General features: G+C 52.5%; 1 protein-coding gene across 9 annotated transcripts; it reads right to left on the minus strand.

Annotated features, from left to right (window-relative positions):
* LOC105417218 (cytoplasmic dynein 1 intermediate chain 1) lies at positions 1-26770 on the minus strand. Of its 9 annotated transcripts, none has more exons than XM_029844727.1 (19): positions 26451-26768; positions 25665-25785; positions 25430-25544; positions 24865-24952; positions 24740-24745; positions 24167-24208; positions 23355-23414; positions 23088-23203; positions 13157-13252; positions 12050-12221; positions 11427-11526; positions 11232-11357; positions 6776-6922; positions 6039-6152; positions 5816-5949; positions 5592-5736; positions 3167-3307; positions 1572-1697; positions 1-679 (listed from the first exon to the last, which is right to left on the minus strand). In XM_029844727.1, the coding sequence occupies exons 2-19, from the start codon at positions 25770-25772 to the stop codon at positions 569-571; spliced, it is 1947 nt and encodes a 648-aa protein (XP_029700587.1). In that variant the 5' UTR covers positions 25773-25785; positions 26451-26768; the 3' UTR covers positions 1-568. The 9 variants fall into 9 exon arrangements, with proteins under 9 accessions (XP_029700587.1, XP_029700585.1, XP_029700584.1 ...); XM_029844725.1 differs by having other exon boundaries at positions 13157-13249; positions 25653-25785; XM_029844724.1 differs by having other exon boundaries at positions 25653-25785.
* Positions 26771-27219: the final 449 nt, after the last annotated feature.

A 27219-nucleotide genomic window follows, 5' to 3' on the forward strand; every position in this document is an offset into this window, starting at 1 on the left:
TTAATAATCCTCTGATATGGTTTAATAGCAAACACAGCAGGTTTAACAGTGACACTCGTTACAGCAGATAAAATCCAAACACGGCTTCTCTTCGGAACTAAAAGGTGGCCGAACTTTTATCAGATAATCCCGAAACAGTCAGCAGAGTGTCTCTAAAATACTCCAGGAATGTGTCGCATGCAAAAGAAGCACGACATAAAGTGAGATTTCAAACACGTGGGGAGTTTATGAAGCCTGCTGCTTCTTCTTCTGCTGCTTCTTCTGCTGCTGCTTCTTCTGCTGCTTCTTCTGCTGCTGCTTCTTCTTCTGCTGCTTCTTCTTCTTCTGCTGCTTCTTCTGCTGCTGCTTCTTCTTCTTCTTCATCACAGTAGTGCAAAGCATCATGACAGTAGACACACTCATAAGGCTCAAAGACGTCTTCAACACTGCAGGTTCACCAGTTTCACCACTTAAAACCACCAATAAATATAAAACAGCGGATTGGTGACGGAGACGGAGAAGCTTAAAGTGCGGCCTTGCTCGACCCGGCAGGAACGACACGTGATGGCCAAAGACCCGCGACCAGCTCCTACGGAGCCAGCTCCATAGGCCCCTCCTCCTCGCCGTCAGCCTGGTTGGCGCGGATCTCCATCAGGGTCCGGGCGAAGCGGCCCCAGTCGTCGGCGTGGGTCGCCGACAGCTGAAAGAAACGAGGCGCAGACGTCAGAGGAGGGAGACGCGTTCAGTCCTAATCCGAGCCTCAGACCTCCACGCTGTCATCTCTGAGCGCCACTGACCACCCAGGCTGCCTACAACTGTGCAGCATGTGTAGGAGCTAATTAAAGGCCTCCCGGGGGCCAGGCGGCCATTTTGAAGCCGCCATCCCTGCAGCCGCGGGGGGGGGGAGGCTCTGAAACACTTTTCCCCTGACGTATTTTGGGTAAAATAAAGCTTTTCTAACAATGGCTGCCATTTGTTTTCCAGTTTTAGCAACGAGGGGAGAGTTTCTGGTAACACACACACACACACACACACACACACACAGGCTCCTCCTGGGGTCATAAAACTGCTTCACTGATGACTCTTCGTTAGCATCCACCCTGCGCGGGGGCCACCGGCTCAGTCTAGCCTCTCTTCAACTTGCCACAAAACAAAAAAGATGTTAAATTTAGCGGCGCAGCTCGGTGAACCAGACCCGCGTGAGGCTCCTAACCAGAGCGCTCTGCACATGAGAGCGTGGAGGCATGAGAAGGACGGGCGGCTGTTATGTGGCGACGGCGGAGTCACGCGGAGGCCATTTTAGGAGAAGGGGGAGAGGATCAGATGCACCCAGGCCGAGCGGGGAGTTGAGCAAACATATGGGCTTAAAAGACCTGAACTGGTCGGCTGTGGTGGCTGCAGAGGTTTCACCACGAAAAAACACTCGATTCCCTGAACCGAGGACGCTTTAAACGCCGCTGGCGGCTGCTGGTGGATGTGAGCGATTCAAGCACGTCCCCTATCTACTCACAGCTGTGTTAGCGTTAGCGTTAGCGCTCTACCTTCTTTAGCTTAACGACAGGAAGTCCTCCTGTGCTGATGGTCAGTCATACCTCTCCTGTGTCGTAGATCCACACGCGTCCTTCCGAGTCCCCCACAGCTACTTCTTTACCCGCGGAAGACCAGCGGACCCTGTTGAGGGCGGAGGCGCCCTCTACGGTCACACTGGCAGTCGGTACCTGGTGAGGAAACCAAATGAGACCTTTACGTGGACGCTTGCTTAACAAAGCTGTTTTAAGATGGGAACCTGAATTCCAGAGCGGCTACAGAATATTATGTGTTTTGGAAAGAACAAAACGCCGCGTGAGCCCCTAATGAGGCACATAAACCTTTATATAACCTCCAATATATCCATAAAACCCACAACACCTCCGATCCGCCGCCTGCAGGCCAGAGCTCAGTTTATTCCCGTTATAGATGTTTATGTTTGACCTTTTCTTTAAGGCGCTGAATGATGAATGGGAGGAGTTTTTGGCATTACTTAAAGACCGAGCCCATCTTATTAAATGTGAAACATATCACAACAGCGGCAGCACGCGATCCATGGCTCGCTATATATGCGTACAGATGCTAGCCACAACAGCGTTGATGCTGGCCAACAGCACCTTCAATGGCCTCGAGGCATCAGCAGCGCTTCCATAAACCGCTCCTGTCATGTGGCAGCACTGACTGACACGTGTTGCCGGGGGAGACGGAAGCCTTGGCATCGTTTCGCCTCACGCACGTTTAAAGCGAGCGCTAACCGCCGTGGGCCCGCCATTAGCCTGCTAGCTTCCGCCGCTGCTGCTGAGTTCTCGTGGTTAGCCGGTGCATCTGCGCACGCAAGAAATGAGAACCAGGCGCGCCGCTCTGCTCCGGTGGCGTTGTTACGACCGTGTTTTTAATTTGATGGCAACAATGGAAGTCTGTTGCCATGAGATCCAGCGCGTATGAGGGAATGTGGGTGCACGCGTTCGCTACATCCGTTTGTGTGCAAATGTTTCTCGTAAAGCTCATTGTTAGCTCAGTCTGGCTAATGAACAGGTCCTCTGTTGGTCAACAAAAAAACAGGGCTGCTGTCGTGGGAACCACGGGAGCGTTGTCTTCTGGGCAGTAGAAGAAAACCTACATTTCAAAGAGATTTTTAAGCCTATTTTCTTTAAAGAATGACGACCGTCTAATCAGTTATTTGTCCTCAGCTGGTCGTATTTTCATCTCCAGCATGGGGTACTCGTCTGCGGGTTGGGCTTCTTTGCTTGTGGTCTCCTGCACATCTGCGTGCTTCAGTGAGGGAGCAGAGTGGGAGGGGTCCTGAGGTTGCCTCAACTTTGGACAGAGGCTGCAGGAATGTTGGCCATGGGATGTCACCGTCTGATTTAAAGCAAGTGCTGTAGGGAAACGCCTGCTAAGGAGTCCTGAAATCTGTGCGTGCAGGAGCTGTGGAGCATTTGGTGGTGGTGGGTGGTGGGGGGGGGGGTTTATAGAAGGCTTTTAGTGTTTGGGTGTAGTTTGGTCTGTGCCCTGGCAACCAGCCCTGAAGGCAACCAAAACATCATCTGCTCACAAAAGACTGCACAACATTGCTTAGTTAGCCGCTAACCGCCGCTAGCTGCCGTCAGAGCTCTGTCCAGTTTCTGTTGGACAGGGGCGGCGGACAACAAGCCCCCACCTCGGTGTCGTTGTTGAGGTTCCAGAGGTCCAGGCGGCCCATGCCGTCCACGGCGGCAAACATGGCGGGATGCACGGGCGACCACATGACGTCATAGACATAGTCGGCGTTGTCCTCGAAGGAGTACAGAGGCTTGTTGTGCTGGGAGGAAGAGAAAGCAGAGGGAAAGAGAGCAGGAGACAAGCAGAGAAGGGAGTAAAAAGGACAGAAGGAAGGAGGGAAGGGAGAAAGGGAGCGAGCGAGCGTCAGACAGAGCGGCGCTGCCTCAGCCTTGGGGCCTGTCTGGCTGTGGAGCCTAATTAAAAAGCCTCGCACATTCACACAGCGCCATAAAACCGCTGGGAGAGATGAAAGGGACCCCCCCACAAGGTGTACTGTAACCTCAACACAACAGCTGTCCCGTGGCGAGACCACGGAGGACGAGGTGCAGGACAGCGGACGGAGAACCCGGAGAGGGCGGCGGATTCTGGCCAGAACGCCGGCGGTGGGCGGGGCTTCAAGCGCACCAGGATGTAAAGAACCAAACGCCCCTCCCACTATTGTGTTTCCCTTTTGTTGATTTGATCAGATCACAAACTGCACCGAGGGTCACGGCTGTGTGTGTGTGTGTGTGTGTGTGTGTGTGATGGGCTGTTAGGATTCCAGAGGTTTACAAACTGCATTCCTGACAGGTAGGGGAGGGGGGAGGGGGGGCGGGGGGCGGAGAGGAGACAGGTTGGCTGGAGGAGTAAAGCCAAGAATGCAGCCACCTCTCCTCTCTTTGTCTCTCTCTCCTCCTCTCGCGTCTCTTCTTTCCCTCCATCACCTTTGCTCTCTCGCTCCGCCGCTCCCAGACGGACGGACGGACGGACGGACGGACGGGCGGACAGAGGCGGGTGCGGACAAACAAACAGCCAATTTCGGGCCCTGATTGAAGCATTTTCGCAGCCGTCTGAGGTGACAGCAGAGGTCATGTGACTCCATCAGCGCCGCCATTCCTGGTTTTCTTCCTTCTCTCTGTTATTTTGTAAACTTTGATGGGGTTTTTTTTCTGACAAATGGACACAGACGAGAAATTGTGGCTGCTTAAGCGACTTTTTTCAGGCCGTTTCCGTGACTAAAGTGCTGTTTTACCGTCCTCTGGCGTCTACCTGTGCTGAACAAGGCTCAAAGATCATCTCCACATCAGCTTTAATCCCTCTGGCGCCTCACGTGAAGCGGCTGCTTGTTATTATTCCGTGTGTGCGGAGACGCCGGTGAACAAGATGCAGCTTGAACGCCAGCCACTAAAAACATCACAGCAAACTATAAACCTGTTTACAAAATGCTGGTGAATTCCAAAATCAAATCCCACCTAAATGATCATCATTTCCCTGCTCCCACCCTGGCTGCATCTGCATCACCAGACATCCTGGGCAGCCCAAACACACCAGAATTACTCTCTCTCTCTCACACACACACACACACACACACACACACACACACACACACACACACTTGTAGCAGACAAAATTCTTCCGTTTAACCGCGTTAGGTAGGGAAACTGGGAGGATTTTCTCCGTTGCTCCTTGGACGCCGGTTTTGGGTCAAGAGTGCAACGCGTGTGTAAGTTATGCACACTCACGCACCTTCTCCCAACTGTGGCGACGTCTTCACACGCCGAGTGTTTCCACTCACCGCAGTGTTTGCAACGCCGAGTGTGAAAACATCGGTGGGAGAGTGTGTGTGTGTGTGTGTGTGTGTGTGTGTGTGAGGGCAAACGAGTGTGTGAGGAGAATCCGCAGCGTGTGTGTGTGTGTGATACAACGGCCGGGCTGAAAGCAAACCCCAGGGGGATTCTGGGTAAGCAAACGAGCTTGCGGTGCATGTAAGGCAACTCAGGTACCACCCCCCCCCCCACACACACACACACACACACACACACACACATTCCTGTGGTGTTCCACAAAGGATAGGGAATTCCCAAATCCTAAAAAATAACACGTTCTTCTGATGAAAACCCACTGAAATGTCACAGGACCGCGCGCACACACACACACGCACACGCACACACACACACACACAGGCCTTCGCTGCCGTCACAGTGTGAAAGTGAAACTGGATCCTGCATAAACCCGAGGACATTATGCCGCATACATTATGGATGTTCTTCCTGATCAATAGAGCTCTTCATCGCTGCTCACCCTTCCACAGCCTGACCTGTCAATCAAAGTTAGCATCGTGCTTTTAAACATCAGCCCTGCTCACCTTCATGGCTGCAGCTGGAGCTTTTATACAACTTTATCCATTTATTCTCAGATTTCCTCCAACATATATTTAAATATATGTTGAAAGGCTGAAGGCTGCCTTCAATGTCCACCAAATGTAGCACCAAGACAGGCTGATGTTAGCTCTCCACAGACCCCCCCCCCCCCCCCCCCCACACACACACACACACACACATTACCTTTGTGCTCCAGAGTTTGACGGTCCAGTCAAAAGAAGACGTGATGAAGAGGTGGGAGAAGTCGACGGTGCCGACGGCGCCGTGGCAGCTGATGCCTGTCACGGGCCCCTGGTGGCCCTCGAACATCTCACAGATGCCTGCTTTGCTGAGAGGGGGGGGAGGGCGTGCACAGTTCAGGACTGCGCCATTCACCAACCATCAGCATCTTAATGGTGCTGGCCAACCTGCCGTGCCTGGACGCGGTGTAGACCGTCCCCTCCTCGCTGCCCACCACGTAGTTGTTGACGTCTCCTGTGGGGAACGCCATGCACGTCACAGCGACGGGCTTGGATTTGTTGTACACCAGCTCCATGGTCTCCTACGCGCACGTGGGAATGAGGGAGCCGCTCGCGTTAGCTTTTCCATGCACAGACACGGAGAGGAGACCAGAGACGGGAGCGCTCCCACCTGAGGCTGAGAGAGCATGTCCAGGCTCCAGGAGCACATCCTGCCATCCGTGGACACGGTGATCAGGTTGTTGGCGTTCTGGGTGCCCACCACGTTGACGCAGTAAACCGGGTGCTGCACACACACACACACACACGCACACACACACACACACACACACACACACACACACTATTATCTCACAATACAACTCTATTCTGACCACAGCGGTTCACTCTATTAGCTAACACGTTCACCCAAGTAACTATTGCGTAACACATGTTATGAGGATTGAACCGGGCCTGGGAATGCGTGACATCATCACCGTGCGAGGAGACACCCCACGTGCCTGCGTGCAGCCTCAGACGTGCACAGCGTGTGAAACGTTACGTCATTACTGTGCAGTAATTGATCTGCGCAGCAGGCGGCACAAAGGGGGCCTCTCAGCCCCGGTGAGGACCGGCCCGGTACTGGAGCCGATGCCCACAGGTGCGGGTCTGCAGGTCTCTGGTGGGTTCGGGACGAGGCCCCCGTTGCTGCGCTGCCATTGGGAGGAAACCAACAACCGGACGGACCGAAAACGCCGCGTTCCTGTCGTTTTCTCGGAGCGTTATTCCAACCGGATCAGCACCTTGGAGAGCACCGCCGTCATGACAACGACATCATGTGTTCAGAACCATGAAAAGGTGAACGTCACGGACGCTACAGCCCTTCCTTTGCCTCCCCCCTCCCTCCCCGAGGAAGGGGACTGGTCTTACTGTGTGTGCAGCAGCGGAGAGGGGAGTCCTCTGGACAGGAGTCCGGCGGTGGCTGCGGTTGTCCCACAGGACAATCTGTCCCGAGTAGGTGCCCCCCACCACCAGGTTAGGGTGAAACCTGGCAAATCCCACAGACACTACAGGAGACTGAGAAGAGAGGAAACAGAGTCATGCACAGCAAAAGTGAAACCAGGAAGGTCCGTTTATGAAGGAGAACGCTGGAAAACTGGGAAGAAGAGGGACCAGTGAAGACGGGAGAAGCGATGGGACAAAGCTTGGAATTGTTTCACGTTCCGATATCAAAACCCCGGCAGCCACCGGAGCGCTCACCGCAGCCTGCCTCATGACGAGCGCACCCGTGAACCCCCCCCCCTCCCCCTCCCTCCCAAACGCCGCCTTTATTGAGTTTCGGTTCCTCCTCGTCCCATATGGGCTCCACGCACGCATCGGATGGCCTCCGCTGGCCCAGAACCGAGGAGCCTTCGGCGTTCCGGAGTTATAACGTCTGAGAGCAGTTGTGAATTGTTGTGAACTGACAAATTCTTACAGCTTTTGTGTTGTTTCATTCAGTAAATGACGCTGGAAAAAAGGGAATCATCCATTAATTAGACAAAACACATTTAAGACCGGATCAGAAGCCGCATCCAAAGATTAGAAATGTATCTGTCAGTGCTGTTGCACCACCGGGAGCTAAAAAAAGCATCTTCAGATGAATTTACTGCACTTAAAATGTTGCAAAATACTCAATCGAAGTCATTTTCCAAACATTCCCTGTTATGAAATGCGTTTCTCTCCACCACAGCTCCATGTGCAACGCAGCCGACTGAAAAAGAGGCCTGGAAAACAAACCAGAGGGAAAGAAAACACAGCTCACGCCTCCTCCGCTCCCTCCGACTGGGGAGTTCTGGCCTCCAGACGGCTCCACCGTCGCCTCAGATGTCACGACTCAAAATAAACTCAACTTTGGCGGCGGAAAAAACGGCAGCTTGGAGCCGCCGGAGAGGAGAGGCACGCTCTGAAAAGGTTGTGGAAGAACGTGGGCTTGTTTGTTGCTGCAAGAGCCGGAACGTCAGGGAATAATCCCGACGTTCCTAAACGACCGAGGCAACGTTTCAAATGTGGGGGCTGCAGACGTGACCCTGCTCAGGCAACCTTTAGCTGCTACTATACGGGCGGAGGACCTTTCCTGGACACCCACGTCCACGTGTCACCCCCAGTAAATCCTTCTGTCCTACATGAATAATAAGATCCAAATCCAACAGACTCTTATATATTGTCCCATAGCAACGCTAGAAGATGCTAACTGTTGCTCGGGTTAGTTTTATCCAGCCAAAACATCCACTCGACTGTTACCCAGAGAGGAAAATGGAGATGAGAGAGGTCTTCTCACCTCCCTGCAGCTCCTCTTCATGTCACGTGCACGCGCTTGGTGCACGAGCCCCCCCCCGTCTGTTTCAACGCCAGCGCGACAGCTCCTGCTACATCTGCATCTCCGACGGGTTCGGTGCGAGCGGGTCAGGCACCTGTCGGGCCACCTCCGGTGGAAAGGATGCAGACGGGTCGGGCATGTTGTCCACAGTCGGGTTCTGTTTCCTACCTGGGGCAACGTCTGCTGTGCGTACGCGTAAAGTATCATCTACAGTATCTCAAACGAGGCTCATGAGGCTAAGTGCTTCTGGCAGGCCCCATTATATTAATGGGAAGTGTTCTGGAGAGGATAATACACACATGGGAGGCTGTGATGAAAGATGGCACCCAGCGAGGGATTAGACCGGCTCGTAGGAATGACGGAGAGAAAGAGCCGAGGAAAGGTGACGCTCCCTCCTTTGTTCCCTCCTCTTCTGTCTCGTCCTTTCCTCGGGCATTAAACTGTTGCTCTGTGGGGCTCGAACCACCATTGGAGACGAGGGGGGGGCATCCCAGACAATCCACCCTGCCACATCCATCCCCGCTCCCCCCTTTTCCGTCTCTCCCCCCCTCACGTGTTTCTGCTCCCCGTTATCAGCTCCAGATGAGTCCGTCTTCCTTCTCCACCGCCATCCGCTCCTCCTCTCCACCGCTCCTCTCCAGTCGCTCGGCCCCCGCCTCTGCTCGTTTATGACACCCCACAGATGTTGTCACTCTGTGGCTTCTGGCACGGCCAGAACTTCAGTTTCAATTTCGCCAGGCAGCCAGTTCTGATGGAGCGGAATCACCAAGAACTGACAACGAGGCCTTTCTCCGCCTCCCCCCGTCCCTTTACTGCGAATACTCCGAAAGTTCTGAGCGGACAGAACAAACCCCCGTAGATGCTGAACTTAACTCATCCTTCCAGGGTTCCTCTGGCGTGTTTTAACCCCCACATTCAAAACCACTGACAGCTGAAGTGAATAACAATGGCCACCTCAGGATCCTGGCATTGACGTGGGTGTCATTCGATACGCACAGCCAACTCACTGTTATTGTTAGCCAAAACGCACATTTTCGTGGCGGGACCTCTTTTCCCAATGGTGTCCCGGTCCTGTTTACTCCAGAATGGTCTCCTCCTCATGTCCTGGACGTTACCACACGCGGGAGTAAAAGATACATCATCACTTCGTCCAATCCTTTGATAAACGGGTGCTTTTCCCAAACAGTCCTGAGCTCTTTCTGGAGCCGGGAAGTCATGCAGTAGCAGGGAGTAGGCCTCAGGAACTAGCCTCAACCCCCCCCTCACCCCACCCTCCTCTCACTTTACCTTTTCGAAGTGTGAAGGGCCTGTGGGGTCCAACACGAGGCAGAGAGACATTAATAAAACACCGACTGATTCCAATTAGATGTGACAGGAACAGGGGCGGGGGCTGTCACAGGGAGGTGTGCGGTTTGGGAATTTCAACAAAGGTTTCGAGTCAAACGCGCTCTTTAATGTGGCGTGACTTTGCCCAGGCGAGGGGGAAGGGGGGGTGGGGGGGGGGTGTGAGGTTACAGCATTAGACACTAACTGGGACACGATGGGTCCGTGTCATGAGACCCAACTGGTGTCAGAAAGCTGCAGCGTTCTTAAATACAGATCAGTTTAATCATCATTTCAAATTCTGAGGACTTTTAACAAAAACGTGCACAACCAGAACAGGAATATAGTGTCGTGACCTCACCAGACGCCCCTCTGAAACACGAATCCTTCAATAAGCCAGAGCCGTATACAATAACGCTCCCGCTGACCCAGACCTCAACCACAAAACTCAGCCCTCCAATATCAACCCTGCACACGCTCTTTTGTATCCTCCACACACACACACACACCGCATTCTTCACACATGCACAAAGTGCAGCACTCCCGATCCATCCGCCAGATGAGAGCTGCTTCTGTGGGCAACAAAAATGGTTCAAGTGCAGATAAAAGGTCTGCGGGGGCCTGCAAACAGTAGCAGTCCGCCTCAACCCTCGCGTGAGCGTGTGTGCACGAGCCACGTGCACAGTAAATATGGGGAGGATGGGAGGCAGGGGGTAAAAGTGGAGGCAGGAAGGTGAGCCCAATAGGGACCCGGCCATGTGGTTTTGGGGGGTTAAACTACAGAACATGCCTGCACATTAAGGGCCGACTGATCTGCTGATAAGCAGAGTCACGGCCCTGTTTGTAAAAAGCCTCCACAAAGAGGGAAAAACTGCTCTCTTTCATCCAGATTAGCAGATAAAATCATCTCCTTTCTCTCCCTTCTGACTCTGTCTTCTACTGCCGAGGCAGCGACGGCACTTTAAAGTCCCTCTCATGTTCCGGGCTCTTTTTAAAAATGCTGGCGTTTGTCTTTGCTTTTCATGCTCGGACCAGACCATCACCCACATGAGGAGGGGCGTGATGCTTTCTCTCCTGCTGCCTTTATTTCATCAGATCTCACTTCATCCCATGGAAACGGCTCGATCAAAAAACCCAAATCTCATCTGCCACTGCAGAGACGCTCCCCACATTCATCCCCACACACCTATCACGCTTCTTCTTTCGATGACATGACTCCGTTTGCACGTTTGCATCCATCCCAGGAGGCAATTTTCCCCATTCTGAAACATGTAAGACTTTAATTCTCAGATAAACGGCGCTGATGATGAAAAGCTGCTGAATAATGAGATGTACCAGTTGATACTCCAATTACAGGTGTGCCCTACTAAGATGTAAGACACATCTAAAAAAAAAAAAAACAGTTATGCAGACATCACACGCAGCACCGGTGGGTGGGCTAACATGTGGCAGCGCTGGATTAGGAAGTGGTAGGCCACATCATATTACTAGCAGCACGTCCCATGGGGGCCGTGAAGCCCTCACACCCAATCCTACCACCCCCCCTTCTCTCCCCTCCTGCCATTTTCCCCAGTGTCATTTCTTATTAGCGTCACAACATTCATTCCCATCAAACGTTGCTTGCGTTTAAATGAGCCTCTGCTATAATCCACTCACAGGGGCGGGGGTCAACCTGCTGCTTTTGTGCGTTGATATATCAAATACCTGACAATGAAAGATGTACTCTGGTGTGGCCTTCTTGAACTTGATGTTCCACACAAGGGCGACGCCGTCCGGCTCGTGAGGCGCGTCTTCGTTATTGTTGTAGGAGGCAACCAGCAGCTCGGGGTACTGAGCAGGAAGAGAAGATCAGGAGACGGCGCAGGGGAACAGCTGGGAACATACCAGCGCGTGCCTCACCTGAGGGGACCAGTCCAGGCAGGTGATCACGCGATGCTTGGACCAGTGCTCGTCATAGAAGAGTCTGCACAAAGCCAGGCGGGACCCGGAGCCCAAGTCTCTGGAAAAAAAGAGACAAAGTTGACTTTGAGTTTGGCTCAGTGGTGTCTGACACGTTGCCAGTGGTCAAACATCTTCCTGTTCTCACTGTCGTGTCTCTGGCCAGATGTGGGCAGATGGTAACAAGTGACGTTTCAATGCGATTGACATTTTAACGTTTTTAACAGTCAAACAATGAGGGGCAGGCAGAGCTGCAATACACCCCCAAAGGAAGGAAAAAACTGTGGATGTGAGGCAGTGAACAGTGGTTTTCAGAGGCCACGTCGGTCAAAGTTGACATTAACTGGTCAAAGCAGCGTTGTTCCATAATAGCAGAGCGGTTTACAGAAGCAGATTTGAGCTTATGGCTCTTAAAAGTTGAAACAACACTGCCATGACCTTCATCTGGGGGAACCTTTTGGGCAGAAAGAGACTGTTTCTTCAGCAGGAAGTCGCAGAGGAGCGGCCTGGAGTGACTCTGCGGCTACGGATCTCAGCCGGAGACACGCAAGTAAACACGTGTGCCCCCCCCCCCCACCGCTGACCCCTCTTTGTCCTCCAGGTCGCGGCCGCCGTAATCAAAAAAGATGTCGCCGTCTTCGGCCAGCGCTCGCTCCACCACGCGGATGCTGCAGTCGAGGAAGCTCTGGAACTCCGAGGAGTGCAGGATCTGCTGCCTCTCCTCCTCCGTCAGCTCCCGCAGCGCCCCAAAGCATCCTGGGAATTAGAGCTCACAGATTAGAGGACAAACTGTTGAAACCTATCTGATACTTTATCAACTGTCAGGTGGTGTCGGATGTTTTGAAGATACTAATCAACGTCCCCCTGCCTCCCGTCCTCCCCATATTAAAACAGGTCGTTAGCGTCCCTGACGGCATGAACTCTTCCTCCATATGGGCCGGGTCGTTACTTCATCTCTCCATCCCAGAAGCTCAGCCAGGACATCATAAAGTACAAACGCTCTCTAATGCATCGTCTCATAAAGGAACTTCATAAACGGGGGAAAACAAAGCCGTGCGTGCACGCCTCCCTTTGAACGTAATGGTCGCGCCGCACGCCGTCCTGTTTTTGAAGTCACTGTCCCCAGAGCAGCCGTGCAATTTTACACACTCGAGCGTGCACGGAGGGGCACGTATCAACCTTTACCCTGCCTCTCCGCTTTGATCCCTTTGTGTTTCTTACGAGTCAGAGGAGACCCAGTGGATCCAGTGGGAGAGATCAAAAGGCCAGCCCGTCTAATGGGCCCGGAGACTGACGAGCGTGTGTCTAAACGCACGCGCGTGACGGCTTCTGTCCGTGCGTGCGTGCGTGCGTGCGTTTGGGTCACGTTGGGTGCACACGGGGCGAATGTGGACGGGTGTGTTGGTCACATTGTGCGGCTCAGACCTTCTCCTCATAATCACACACAAACATGCCCTTTCATTTGGCTTCTCTTTGAAGTGTGGTCAGGAGGGGTCAAGTGACAGGTTTTTAATCAACGCCGACCCCGACATGCCTGATGGCTGATATGATGACCCCCCCCCCCCGCCAACCCCTCCATCTGATATGGCTGCAGCCTGGATGTAGTGTCACACACAAGTGAGTGTGTTTGGCCAACGGCATGAAAGAAGTCAGGAGGAGAGTGACGAGCAGAGGGGGTCCAGGGGTCCTACCTTCCTTAGTCTCCCTGCTGTCCTCGTCATCCTGCTGCTCCGACTCCAGACCCGGCTTGACCTGCGCCATCTCCTCATCCTCCTCTTCCTCTTCTACTGAAAGGAAGAAAAAGGAAAAAAGAAAGAGCATGCATGCTAATCAGCAGCTGTTCTAATTTTCCTTGACCTCCTGGCATGCCCCCCCCCATTGCCCCCCCCCCCATAACCCCCCCTTTTCTAGAATAATCTCTCCCAGACTTCCAGCAACACACCTGATGATGTGAAATCAGGCCAAATGCTTTAGCTTTGAGCACAGACTCCTGTTTATCTAGCTTTTATAAACACAATAAAGGCTGGAGAATCTCCATTAGTGCCGTCTGTGTCTGTTAAGGCTGCAAGAAAACAGGAAACCAACTCGTGCACGTTTCCAAGCCGCCGCCGCCGCCGCTCACATGGGCGCCATGTGTGGAGCTCTGTGCGCGTAAACCGCACAAGGACGCGCGTGCGTGCGCGTGGGCTCACGCGTAAAAAGCAGGAAATGTCACAGTTGTGTGTGCTGGCCTCTCTTTCTCTCACCTTTGACCCCGGAGAAAACGGCGGCGGCGAGCGTGTGTAGTCGGGGGATTCCCTTCAATCAGGCGCAGCAATTATCTCCCTCTCTCCAGGATTCAGGCTGTGTGGACTGTTTGTTGGTGGGGGCAACTTTGAAGACATACTACCACTGTAGGCACCTGTTTGTCAGCCCCCCCCCCCCAACAACAGGCCCCCGCGGGCCCCAGGGCTCTGTGTTGGTAACCCTCGTCAACCTCTCCTCCCCTTTTCTGCTGCTCCCTCCCTCCACAAGAAACACAAGACTGAGAGTGCGGGGGGGGGGGGCTCTTAGAGGACCTCTTAACACCCTGACACCGTGATCAGACACCTGTGGTCTGCCAACACACACACACAATCTGTCTTTTCATTCCTTCTCAAACACACACACTCGGGGCCCGCGCCTGCTGTGCCAGGGGTGGCGAGGGGTTAACTGGCGCAGGGTCAAGCTGACAACAGTCGCTCAGTCCAGGGGGAGGAAGTGACTTCATCACGCTTTTAGATGTCTCTCTCTCTCTCACACACACACACACACACACACACACACACACACAGTAGTGTGTTTAACTCAGCAGGATTATGGCCTGGGGCCCCGTTAAAACCCCGCTCAAGGACCACTCTGACACCAGATGAACTGCCTATTTATCACTCCCGTGAGCTTCAGATGGACACGGCTGAACACGAGGCCCGTGTTGATACCAACACGCCGCGAACACGCCGCGGAACAACCCCGCCGCCATCACTAGTACGGGTCATTCATGTCAGCGTATTAACTGGGAATATTTGGAGCGGGAGCCGAACAAACAAAGCCGAACTGAACTTTAGTTTTCCCGATTATGAGCCGTTTCTTCCTGTGTCAGTCATATGTGGTGATGAGGATCCCTCCGAGTCGCTGGTCAACAGCCAACTAATACCACTGACCCACTTAAGTGGATCAGACGGGCGGGCTGCCAAGACTCCCTGGACCCAAAGAAAACAGAAAGACAGGAGAACACAGGCTTGTTCCAGGGTCTCACTTCTTCTCTGGCGTTGAGGTTCTGAATGTTTCGCTCTGAAGCTGTGGCCATCCAGCAGAATCTGACCTTCTAAACCACATTCCCAGCAGGAGAGGGCCTGCCACGCATGCCTGCTGGATTCTGTTCCGTTCTGTTTTCCCGACCTCATAAGACCGGTCCGGGGGTTGGAATGTGCGGCGGCGGGATGGGAGGGGCGTGAGCGGGGGGGAAAGAGACCACATTGTGGAGCGGTCAGAGACTGTCAGCCCCGGGGGCCACGGGATTCTGGAGCAGCGGCGGCGTGATTCATGGCCTCGCTGAGAGGAGACAGACCCAGTCCTGCGTGAAGATCCTGCAGACGCAGCTGCCAGCAGCCGCGGATCAACGTCTCAGAACCCAAAATATCTGAGACGGATCCTTTGAGCTTCACCGATATATCCCTGCCTCTTTTCTAAAGCACTGAAACACAATTTCTGGCCTAGACGATACTTAAAAGTGGTTAGAAAACCAAACGAGGAAGGCAAAACCGGGGCGCCGCGGCGCTTTGAAGCCAGGCAATCTCGAAAGTGTCAGCCAGCTCTCCTGTAAGTAGCTGCACACTTTCTGGTTTCCATTTTATTCCAGTCATGGGATGTTTTCTACCTGCCGCTTAATACCGCTCCTGACAGCAGGACAACAAGTTAACTGGGATCCTCCCCCTGGAGATGGATGGGGGGGTCCACCTTGATGGAACTCCGCTTGGGGGCCCCCGTTCTGGCCGGCGACACACCTGAGGTAATGATATCCTCGGTAGCCCAAAGCCAGCCGCGTCTGACTGCCTCAATCTTCCCCCGGCTGCTCACTCATGCTGACTGGACCCGGTCAATTCCCCACAGCCCAGCGGGTCCACGGTGTGGAGACGCGCAGAAATGTGGAAGAACCTGTTTGTGAATGCGACGCGTTTGATGCGTGCGTGCACCCCTGAAAACCAAAAATATAACTGGCAAAAAAAGAAAAGAAAAAAAAATAGGCCCCGGTGCTGAGCTCGGTGTTATTCCACGCAATATCCCGGGAACGCACAGATCCACACCAGAGCAACCGTTTCTCCTCCTGCCAAGTTTCCTTGTCAGTTTCATTACAAAACTACATTCAGTCGGCGCAAAAACCTCATGTTGGTTTCATCATTCCATTTAGTTTGGATTTATAGGCGAAATATTGGACAGATATTTCACGGACAGATGCTCTTGTCTTATGGAATTCAGGATGGCCGCCCCTCTGGTACACATTAGCGTCGGTCGGACCGTAGAAACAATACGATTATATCATGTTCCTGTCTAAAATGAGGCTGTCGCGAAAGCAAAAACTGTCTGCTGTAATTTCCCGGACGCCGCGCTGACGACTTCCAAGCTGCTCGTTGTGATCGGGCAACAGATCGGCCGCCAACAAAGCTGCATCTACTGTGTGCTATCATGGGAGGCTAACAGGAACAGCATGCTGGGAGCCGCGGCAGCCACTGGCTCTCATTTATCTGAACAAATAAGCATTTCCAAAAGCTTTTATGATGTGTTACACAAAGCCGCTGTGTTTTAACCACCACGGCCACCGATTTTATGCATCTAAAGAAAATAGGCTTTTTAATATCTACAGAATAAGAAGAAGCTAGTTGGAACCATTTTGCTACTTAATACTAACAGTGTCCAGTTTGGGATAATAACGGACTTTCAGAGGGGTGAAACAGTTCACGTGAGAGGAACCAAGAAGGAGAAATCGTACCCTTAATGAAGGCCGGTGCACTGCTGAGAGCTCCATTAGCTTAAACATTGTGTATCATTTCACCGCGGGGAGCTCCGAGTGTGCGACCGTGCACTGCCGGCGCATAAAAGATGCACACAGCCTTCTGATGCCCCGTCAGCTGGGACATAAAGCACAATGGCACGATGTGTCACGGCAATAATACGCTAGCATGTGTTCTGTTTGGTCGGGATCAAAGCGTTAGCTAACCTTTTATTCTGAACACAATCCACAGTGAGGGCTCGTGCGCCGCGTGCTCGGGACATTTGGCACAGTTATCAAAGAGAACTCTGTGTGTGCGTGTGTTTGTCAGAGGCAACTGGGGCGCTGCGCACACCCCAAGTTGGTTTTGTTTCAGCGATAGCGGATCGGATGATTTCTAGATGATCGGGACAAACTGGGGCTGAGGGAGACCCATATGCAGAGCCTTATTAGAGTAGGACCACACACGTGCACACCCTTCCGTGCAGCTACAGGGAACGCACCAGGTCTTAAGGTGAAGAGGTAGAAGTCACTTAACAACGCTGATAAATCTGATTAGCATAAACCCTCGGAGCAGAAGAAGCACCACTGATAACAAAACTGATGCCTTATAAATCCAAATATGGTTGGATTTGCCCCATTAAAGGAGAAAGATCCAGATTTCTGCCACATGGAACGAAGCGCTGGGAGTGACAGCCGTATTTTTCACGGCTTTCTGCAGGCCAACACATGAACCAGGAGGCAAACGTCCTGTTAAAATAGCGAGGAGACTAAGCCAAACCTTTTCTAACATTTCAGGGGACCTCTGTGAGCGGGTCTGGACAGAAAATTGCCGGGTAGGAGCCAGCCGCGCAGTAAAGTCAGACAGATCCTTTGCAGGCAGGTGAGAGGGCGGTTCAACCCCGCCGAAGAATCTCACTCAACTCTATATGGGCCAGACGGACTGAGGAGAAAAGTACACCAGTGTGAGTCCACGGTCGCAATTTCGCACGCCTAAACTGCCCGACAACTTCACTCAGCATTGTGAGATTGACTGAAAACGCATTTGCCCCATGCGGAGGGGCAACTCTTTATCAAGGTAGAACACCATTAAAAAAAAAAGCACAGAAAATAAATCACGCGTTAATCACCCGCGCATTACCTGCCTTAAATTCACCTCAGCTCTTTGTTTGTTTTATTGGGGAATATTTAAAAATTCCTCGCGGTTCATCAAGTCGTGATTACCACAGTGGGGGTAAAGGCTTCATACCCGCGTGGTGGCAACACGGCCTGATGTAAACGCGCCAAGCTCCAACCTGCAGGGGGAGGGAGCTCCCAGCCCTCGGTAACGGCCCCCGGTCAGGTCTTCCGGGGTCGACGGGTGGAAGATTGGCCGCCATCTCCTTCCCTCTCTTACCCTGCCCCCTTTCTCTCTGTCCCACCTCCCCCCCTCGCTTTCAAACAGTGCCACAAGGCTTGGCCCCGACCCAGACCGACATCTTTATACCGAGCCATCATGCCACACTATACCATGCTCTGAACCCGGCCGCAAGGCCCTGATTAAAACCCATGACTTCAAACTTTCCAAACTGTCAAAATCCAGGAAAGATGGAGAAAGAGAGAGAGAGAATGTGTGCACAGTATTCACTAAAAACTGGAGGGGGGGGGGGGGGTGTCAAGCACTCTGACTTAGTTTTGAGCAAACAGTTAATAAACGGATAAACTTTTATTATCATTAAAATTGGCTGGCACGATTAAAAAGATGCACGTATTCAATTAAGATAAACTGCCATTTAATTAAAGAGACTTCTATCTAATCTATCTAATGCCGAGAGACGGCATTGTTAAACCAATTCCAGTGCATATTTCATTTGGAATCCACTACGATCCTCCACAAAAATCCGCTCCCAGTTTTGGTCGCGGGATCCCTCGGGTCTATGTACCAAGAGTGCCCCCTGCCGGCGCCGAGCGGAACAGCACGCCAGCGCTTCCAAATCCAGAGTTTCCACAATGAAAATACAGAATATAGAAGTAATGCAACACAAAAAATGCATCTTATTCTGAAATGGATCCTGTCAACTCTGGCGAAGTGCCGAATTTTAATCAGAAACAAAATCGGGAGATGACAATTATTAGACTTGACGATTAATTAACAGCAATTCTTTAGGTTTAAAGCAGCCAAACAGCACCATGGGAGAAGGAAAAGTTTAGAAAGAGCTCAAACCAAGCGGGTCGGCGGTGCTACCCTCTCAAGTGCAGATCCCTGGAGAGGCAAAGTGATCTCGGAGTACGTGAGAGAGACCACCCAGGCGAACGTCCGGGACCCGCTGGGCTGTTACACGCTTATAAAAGAAAATGCAACAAGAGGGAAGGGGGGAGCGCACGTGTCAAAAAGTCAAGTTCGACAAAATGCAAGCGGAAAAGGAGAACGCGTGAAACAAGAAGGCAGGGGCCGAACTGGAGCCGTCTCCCATCCCAGCACTCATCAGATGGCAAAGGTTATTTGGGATGAGGTGAGAATGCTGGAAGGGGGGGGGGGGGGCACAGCAGAGGCTTCCAGCCTGGTCATGCTGGAGAAAATTGCAATCATCTGTGCTCACCCGGAGTGATTTATGCCCTGGGAAACGGCGTTTGTTGCTCTAATATCACTCGTTTTTCTGGGGGTTCGGTGTCTGTGGTCATTCTGACAGAAGCCGCTTCGGAATTCTGGCGCAGGACCAGGAGTGAAGATGATGACAGGGAAGAAGAGTGGAGGGAGAGAGAGGGGGGAGAGAGGGAGAGAGGGAGGGAGAGAGAGGGGGGAGAGAGGGGGAGAGAGAGGGAGAGAGGGAGAGCGAGGGGGGAGAGAGGGAGAGAGAGAGGGAGAGAGGGATGGGGAGAGAGAGGGGAGGGGGGGAGAGAGAGAGGGGGGAGAGAGAGGGAGAGAGAGGGGGAGAGAGGGAGAGAGGGATGGTGAGAGGGAGAGAGAGAGGGGGGAGAGAGGGGGAGAGATGGGGAGAGAGGAAGAGGGAGAGAGGGATGGGGGAGAGAGAGGGGAGGGGGGGAGAGAGAGAGGGGGGAGAGAGAGGGAGAGAGAGGGGGGAGAGAGAGAGGGGGGGAGAGAGAGGGAGAGAGAGGGGGGGAGAGATGGGGAGAGGGAGGGGGAGAGAGGGGAGAGATGGGGAGAGAGGGAGGGAGGGAGAGAGGGAGGGGGAGAAATGGGGAGAGGGGGGAGAGATGGGGAGAGAGGGGGGGGGAGAGAGCAGGTCGGCCGGTCACGTGTCTGCAGGGTCCAGGCGTGGGGGGTCGGGGGGGTGGGGGGGGGGGGCTTTTTGTGTGAACACGTGCATCTATCTGCATCTGCTGCCAAATGTTGATTCAGGAAACAAAAAAATGCTATTTTTATTTTCATTTCATTCACCATCCTCTGGGTACTCACTGTGGTGATTCTTTATTTGCTTTTGAGTCTCTCACACACACACACCAACACACACACACACACACACACACACACACACACACACACACAGTCTGCTGTAGCTGCCTGCCTGGCTGGAGGAACAATGTAAGAGACAAACACTTCCATATGTTCCGACACACACCCACACCCACGCACACACACACTAACCACTGAAAACACACACTCATGCAACCACATTCCTCCTTCCAAGGCCTTGAAGACGGCGCATCGATGAGACGCGATGGCGTGGAGACAAACATTGGCCCATAAAAACACAACTTGGTGGGGAAGAAAACCCCATTTGATGGCATCACTTGGGAAAGAGTCGGATTAGAAATTCCCAGATTTCTGTGGTCTCTCTGCAGGTTAAACTGGTCACCGTGTGTGTGTGTGTGTGTGTGTGTGTGTGTGTGTGTGTGTGTGTCAGCGAGGGCGATGTTTCCGGGCGCAGGTCGACAGGCTCCGCCCACTTTAGCAGCAGAAGCTTCGGACTAAAATAAAAAGGAAAATCTGCCCGTGTGTTGGTCTCTACGCTGGAATACTGCGCGTGTCCGTGAACACATTAACAAACGTTCCGGGATCTCTTTTCAGATCGGAGCTTGGAAACGAGGTTTCCCTGGCAATTACGGCCCATTAGCGCTCCGCCAAACGTCAAAAGAAAGCTCCTTATAGCAGTAAATATATTTAAGGAGCAAATGACCGACCAGAACACGCTCAAGCCGCCCAGAGCCGGAATACTAATGGGCCGGAAAATACATTTCAAAATATGTGATGACGGGAGAGACGCAGTCACGTCCCAGTACTCCAGCACACACACACACACACACACACACACACACCTTGACCTTTTGACCCCCAACACTTCAGTACCTATGAACATTGATCTGATGATTAAGGAGCAACGTGGCCCCAGCGAGGAGCTGACCTGGACAGAATTCCACTTTCTCCAGAACCAGCGCGGCTTCCAACAGGTGAGCGGAGACAACAAACCCCCCCCCCCAGAGGACAAAGACGCAACCCCCCGACCGCCCGACACACTTTGTTTGACCTCGCTGGGCTAGGTCGCTCCTCCACGCCACATCAGGCCTGACTTTAATTCCCTGCTATGTTGTTGGACAAAGCGTCCGCGCGCGGCCACAAACGCCGCCATTCATACGCATCGGTCTGGCAGCAAATAGCTGGAGTCGACCGTGACCGGGGCTAATCCGATTGCCCGACACAATGGTCGCACACAACAGGCAGATCAGTGGGCAGCCAATGGGAGAAGGAGCGCGCACAGGAGAGCCACACATCATGATTACAGGGAGGCAATCGGCCACGGAAACGTAAAAACCAAAACAGTAACTGGGCTAAATGAGAGTCACACACACGCGGGCGCCTTAAAACACAAACGCTTGTGTTGAGGACGCACACAGTCGGATCTAATCCAATTTGACGGAGCTGGATTGGGTTTAAAGCGGCGGCCGGCCGGCCTGGGAAGATACCGGGGGGGGGGGGTGAGGAGGTCAGAAGTTCAGGAGCGGGGAAACAATCTCCGAGTATTTAACAGGATTACCGTGAGACGTTCATATGAGTTTAATATCACAATTAGCCAGCCACATGTCTCTAAAAAACACATCGTTTTAAAAAGTGACGTGAACTGGCCTGAACAAACGTGCAGCCAGAAGAGCAGGCAGATGCCCCCGTCAGCCCCCTTCCCCCCCCCCCACTCCAAAGCCAGGGCTCTCCGGGGACCCTGCGGGGTCACCGCCGCTCTGCTCTGGCCCCCAGATGTTACACAGCAGCACCAATTTGTTATGCTGAATATTTACTTCTGCTACTTTAGTCAAAACAGCGGTGCCGGAGCTGGGATTGTATGGATTTACTTAAACGTGTGGGGGCTTTTCATGAGCAGTGCGAGTCGGGGGGGGGGGGGGGAGCGTTTAGCTCTGCGGTGGAAGAGGCTGCTTTTAATTTTTCAGACACGCTGTAACGTAATGTAGTTGTAAATGTAAAGCTTATGTGATGCATTGGGACAGTTGGATGGAAATATGAGGATGAGGAGCGATGATGCCAAAAACGTTTCACTATCTGAGCCCAGTGTGTGTGTGTGTGTGTGTGTGTGTGTGAGGACCAAAACGTGCATTTCACTAGCAAAGTGAGGCCATTTTATCTGGTCCTCGCACCATCACAGGGCTGTTTTTGAGACTTTAGGCTGGGAAACAAATGAGGTCCTCACAATGATAGAAGAACAAGGGTGAGTGTGTGTTTGTGACCTTACGTATGTGTAAAAAATCAAAATAAAAAATGTTCTTTTGAGGGAGACGCCCTCTTTTAAATCAGTGTCAATCAGCCCAGCTAATCCAAGCATTAATGTAAAGTTTCTCCACACTACTGGTTATTTCCCCAGATTACAGTCATTGACTTAATCGTCTTACTTATGGGGACCGGCAGATGTTTGTTACACACTTATATGGACTCTGACACAGCCTGGAATTTGTCATGTAGCAAAAAATTTGCCAGACAAGATTCTAGTAATCAGCAGTGCGTGCACATATGTGCACCGGTGCCTGTGCACTTGTTGAATAAATGATCTATTCCTGGATCTGTCAAGGAAACAGGGGGGAGTTGAGGCGTGCCGTTTGGAAGCCGATCAGGACAGACATGTGTGCATGCGTGTGGTGTGCACGGTGGAGGAGGGCAGTGGAATCCACCCCAGACCCATCTATTATAATGACAGGAAGCAGGAAGTACAGCCCCTTCACAGTCACATGGCTGCCAGCTGTCTTGGCAACCAAAGGAGCTAAGATAGGGAAGATGATAATGTGTGTGTGTGTGTGTGTGTGTGTGTATTTGTGCATTCCTTCATGACTGACTGGTAAGTGTGCAGCTGAAGCTCGGCAGCACCGGCACCACTGTCGTCCGCCCATTTTAGCAGCGCTCGGACTCGCCGCCGCGGCTCCGTCCCCCCCAGTCGCGCCATATGGATGCGTTTAGTCGCTGGAGTCTGGCGCACGTGCGCACGACCGCTCGAGGAGACGTGCGCACGCCAGCAGGAAAACACACGCACACACGGAAACTTTTGTGTTTGGGCTAAACTTGATAAAGGAGATCGCTTTCTACTGATTCCTCAACATATTTAAGACGAAGAACGCACACACACACACACACACACACACATAAGATTTAACCTTGAAATGCCCGAGGACATTGAGCTCACCTTCAGACAGGTGGGCGTTGAGCGGCGTCTGCGTCTCCTTGCTGTAAGACACCATCTCTCTGGGGAGGAAGTCCACCTGTGTGATCTTGGAGGCTCCCAAACGCTGCATCCTGCGCCTGGAAAAGTGGGAATATCTGTTTAATCCCCAAATATGCGATCGGACACTGATCGCTGCCTCGGACAGCAACATCACTTCTCGCTATCAGTGCACTTATTTCGGTGCGTCTCCTTTTTTCCATCCCATAATGAACAAACGGGCAAACGTACCCCAGCTCAGAATCAGCCTGCAGCTGCAGCACAGAGGGGTCTGTGTCCCACTGAAGCGTCCTAATGGGGACGAGACAGAAAGGGGAGGACAAGAGAGGACACGGAGGGGTTCAAACCGTCCCATTATGACGGACGCACACACACCTACACACACACACACACACACACTCGGACCACTTATCTATAACGGGGGGGTTTCCATCAAAACGTCATGCAGGCCTCGTTAATGGAGGAGCGTTTCCATGAGTGGGGACGGCGTGGGAGGGCCAAACATTACGGACACGTTAGATTTCATTACACCTAAACCTCCTTCACCCGTTTGGATTCATTGAATCCGGTTGATCCGGTCAGATTGTTTCAAATGTAGCAGCCAGCAGAGCCCCCCCCCGCCCCCCCCCCCCGGGGTTCTGCAGCACCGTCACTTTCGGGTTCCATCCCTTGATGATACCTTTAAGGAGCGGCGAAGCCGTCAGGCCGCCACCTCGAGCCGCGCGGCGCCGCCTGAGAGTGGCGTGGCGTTTGTTTAGTCTGACAAGAGCGGTCGTTTCGCCGCCGCCGCCGCCGTGACAGACTGTCAACGGCGTGAAGGCTGACGGGACTCGCGGCCACCGACAGGGGGGGGGGGGGGGGGGGTGAGGAGACGGCGAGCGACCAGGGGAGAGAGCAACGGGACGGAGCAAATGGGGGAAATGTGGATCGTTGGAATCACAATAACAACACACTGCTGGGACGACTGACAACACTGAGCGGCCGTCGGTGATCACGGGGGGGTGCGGGGGGGGGGGTCCTGGGGGGGACATGAAAAGGCTTACCTTGAGATCTGCGCGTGGGACTGGTACTGAGAGAACCCTGACCTGAGAGGGGACACACACATACACAGCCACAAATGGAGAAGCTCAAAACAGCACAGCGTCGTCCAGGGTGGATTTGGAGGGGAAAAAGTCCCCGGCGTCGGCTCGTTAGCGGCTAAAACCCAATTACTGCGCTGAAAAGGGGCCTCGTGTGATTTCAGATCATTTACGGTGAAGCGATGATCACGTTCTTCAGCCCCAATTCCACCCCGGCTGAACTGGAACAGCACAAACGATCCCCGAGGGACATCAGCCGCTCGCCGACCTCTGCGTTAGCAAAGCGTTTGATGACCACTCGCCGGAAACGTTCGGGCAGAATTCGGCGACACACTCGCCTGGCGTGTGACTGGCACGTCGAAGCAGCGAAGAAAGCCTCTCGACAGGCCGCCGCCACAAATCTAAGATCGACGCCTATAATTTACGAGCTTTGATGTCAAAGTCCCCGACAGTGGTCATCAAAACACTGGATGCCATGACGACGGACCGATATCACATTTAGGCCTGCAGAAGGGGCGGCGGCTTCGTCGTCCTTACCTAAACCTGCCGTCAGGGTGGCAGGAAGAGAGAGGATATGAAACGCAGTCACCCAATAAGAACTTTGGTGTTTAGGACGCATTTGTTGCCCTCGGTAACGCTCACAGTGGGCGATGTCGGCCTACCTGCTCGCTGCCCCGCCATCAGCTGAATCCTGGCTCCCCGTCTCACTGGGCGTGCTCACTGATTTGGAGGGTGACACGGGGGTGGGCACTAGAGGATAACAGCAACTCTGATGAGACGCACGTTAAAGGGACTAATTACCCTCATTCTGCTGTTGCGCTTTGTGGCCGCTAGGGGGCGGTGTAACCCAAGCCTCGCAGCGCCACTTTAATTAAAATAATGTTACATTTTAAAATTTTAAACTTTTATGACACGACTATCATTATTTTTGAATGCAAAAGAATGATTGGAAAAACATGATATGCACCGAAATGTCAGTCATCAAATCGGAGCAAAAAGCCAGGGATCAGATTGGGTTTAAAAACACTTCATGCGTACATTGGAGGACCTATACAGGACAAATTCTCAGGTAATTACCGGTCTATTATCATTTTGTGCATGCCACACCTAACCGTCACTGTGGCTGCAATTTACGAGGCTCCGTGTAGCTTTTAACGAAGGAGAATTAGAAAGCTGAAAGGTGCTTCGCAGATGGATCAGAAGGATTTATCTGTCAGGATTAGCTACCTAGTGACGGCTCAGGTGAGATTCCAATACTCTGGAGCAGCGCCTCGGTTTCTCTGCGCTTGCGATCCAGGTCTGAATCCTCTGGGGTCGTCTCCCTCTTCTTCTGATTATCAGACTGCTCAAGACACACCATCAGACAAGGGTCAGCCTCCACACGGGCCACGTGCGTCAGGTCACGATGCCTAAAACACCACTGAAACACCTGTTGGGCGGCTGTACTCACGTTTTTCCTTACCTCTTTCTTCTTCCGCTCCTCCTCCTTCCTCTTTTTCTCCTCCCTGATCTGAGCCAGCCGCTGCTTTTTGCGCTCCAGCTCGGCCTTTAAGTCACTTTTGTCCGACATGATGCCCGCGTCACTTCGGGGAAAGAACAGAATCAAACAGGGAGTAGCCACTGAACGCCGGCATCAGCAGAGCCCCCTGCACGTGGTGCGAATGGAGCACTATTTAAGCTCAATTTTAAAAACATCATGGCTCCTCCAGTCATGTTTCAAGCCTCCAAAGGGTGTGGCAGGACCAGGGACTCCATAGCAGCTGTGGAGATCAGCTGAGATGGCTCCCACACAGGCGTGGAGGGGTTTTTTTGGAGCCAACCAGCCTTTGTCCCCATCACCTTTTAAACCAATTCTCATTGTAAGAGACACATCTGCTGCCTGCTGCCACTGGGCAGGCTCTTACTAAAAATACCAAACCTGATCAGTTTTGGGAGCATCTATTTATAGCTGCCTGCACCTTCAGCGATGACTCCCTGCTGAACACATCAGTGTCGCGCCCTTTAAACAATGTGGGGCATCTTTTTTTTAATCATACACAGCATTATAATGAATACGCATGAATTAATGAATACACGCATGACATGAGGGGACAACTTTTGGAAGCTAGCTGTTTAACTGAGGTCACTCCTGCATTAGCAGCTAGCTAAACACTCATTTCTCCACTTAGCCTGGCCTTGCCGTTAAATATGGTGACGAATTATCGTTACAGCGACCGCAAACAAGCCTTTTAGGACGAGGACATCTTACCCTCTGGCGCTGATATTTACGTATCAGCCGGCAAAGATGCTGTCTCACTGCTGCGCCCCGCAAAGGACCGGTGGGGGGGGGATGAGCCGAGGCCGCTCCGGCGCCACCGGATGGGCCGTTCAAACCTGCTCGGGTGGCTACTGACGACACCGGTCGCCAAACAGCATCTCAGCGGCGGATGACTCGGGTAAAAACAGGTGCACTGCACGCTGATGCATCGTAGACGGAGCGGGGCGATGATGCTGAGGAGGAGGAGGAGGAGGAGGAAGAGGAGGAGGAGGAGGAGAGGAAAATCCAACTTCCTCTGACGCTCCGTCATCACCTGATGGCTTCTGCAATGCTGCCACCTGCTGGACACGCGAGGAACTGCAACATTCCCCAGTACACGCCACTAAAGCGTAACATGCTGTTAATGCTCTTTAAAAGTATATAAACGTTTAATTTAAAAAACAAACAAACAAACAAACAAAGCAGTTGATTAAGTATAAACCTCCACCAAGTGATTAATTAAAGTACCTATTTATTAGAGAATCGTCATCATAATTTAACTTCAGTTTTACTTATGCTTCTATTTAGTTTAGATGCTTCCACTGTCGGAACCATGTTCTACTACATGTAGATGAGTGAAAGATGACCGCGACTCAACAAAGGCTCGACTGAAACCCTTTGTTATTGACAGAATTTACAAAAGAACAAGGTGTATGGTTTAAAAAAAGGGCATAGACGCCAGTGCTGTCGCTCTTAATTTAGCTGCATTGCATTTAACAAT

Source organism: Takifugu rubripes, chromosome 12, assembly GCF_901000725.2.
Source record: "Takifugu rubripes chromosome 12, fTakRub1.2, whole genome shotgun sequence".
NCBI lineage: Eukaryota > Metazoa > Chordata > Actinopteri > Tetraodontiformes > Tetraodontidae > Takifugu > Takifugu rubripes.

Coding starts and splice junctions, on each gene's coding strand:
- LOC105417218 (XM_029844724.1), bottom strand. CDS start 25,772: ATGTCGGACAAAAGTGACTTAAAGGCCGAGCTGGAGCGCAAAAAGCAG. Junction 25,545..25,652: donor AGAAAGAGGTAAGGAAAAAC/GTGAGTACAGCC, acceptor TGTCTTGAGCAG/TCTGATAATCAGAAGAAGAG. Junction 3,308..5,591: donor TCAAACTCTGGAGCACAAAG/GTAATGTGTGTG, acceptor TCTTCCTCCCAG/CACAACAAGCCTCTGTACTC.